The following is a 712-nucleotide window of genomic DNA, read 5'->3' as shown; positions in this document are numbered from 1 at the left end:
AACCCTGTTCATTTATAAGAACAATTAAATACAATAGGCATTACCTACATTGTTTACTCAAACATACCCTGAAACCCGAGTGGGATTTAGCGAAGCGAATTGTTCCATTTCATTTTGACCGAATGTGTAAACTACCGGAATGGCCCAAAACTGTTTCTTCCTGCGGCAGTTAGTCGTGGCCACCGGTGCCATTAGAATTGCGCAGACGAGTTGTGTTCTTTTGAGAAAAAAGTCATGGTCATTAACTAAAATTCAATCAATTCAGTCTAATAATAAGTAGAACTTACGACAAAACGCTGGTCGTGGTACCCTCTGCGGTTGTGGTCACAACCCTGGTTAGGGTCGATGCCGCCCGATTCTCGGCCACCTCTTCGACAACATTTTCTACTGGAACGGCTGCGGATCGCACAGAGTACAACACGGTGACCAGGACGAACAACGAATTGAACCAATGAACCATTTCCTCTGTTAAGTCCGACCAGATGTTTACGGTCCATTCGACAAACATCGGCTTTTATAAACAAGCCGAACGTCCCTTTGTGCTGAACATTTTGAAAGAGGCCAATTGCTAGACCGTGTGGCACATCCGCTTTACGATCTCCCATCTAGTATGCGTGATTTGTTACGATACCTCGTGACGCAGGATTAAGGTTCATCAGAATGATAAGATCTGTGATTTTAAACATCATGCATAACAACCGTATCGCCTTGA

General features: G+C 44.0%; 1 protein-coding gene across 1 annotated transcript in view; it reads right to left on the bottom strand.

The window, feature by feature from the left end:
• The window catches only part of LOC130697840 (uncharacterized), a 989-nt gene extending 527 nt beyond the window's left edge, over positions 1 to 462 (bottom strand). The window contains exons 1-3 of the mRNA XM_057520637.2: positions 288 to 462; positions 68 to 217; positions 1 to 4 (exon numbers count right to left, since the gene is read on the bottom strand). The exon at positions 1 to 4 is cut by the window's left edge and continues 527 nt beyond it. Of these exons, the coding sequence (XP_057376620.1) occupies positions 1 to 4; positions 68 to 217; positions 288 to 460 (327 nt within the window). The 5' untranslated portion in view covers positions 461 to 462. The remainder of the gene's footprint in view (positions 5 to 67; positions 218 to 287) is intronic.
• Between the last annotated feature and the right edge of the window lie 250 nt (positions 463 to 712).

Source organism: Daphnia carinata, chromosome 9 (genome assembly GCF_022539665.2).
Source record: "Daphnia carinata strain CSIRO-1 chromosome 9, CSIRO_AGI_Dcar_HiC_V3, whole genome shotgun sequence".
Classification (NCBI taxonomy): domain Eukaryota; kingdom Metazoa; phylum Arthropoda; class Branchiopoda; order Diplostraca; family Daphniidae; genus Daphnia; species Daphnia carinata.
This window is presented reverse-complemented; position numbering and strand designations above follow the sequence as displayed.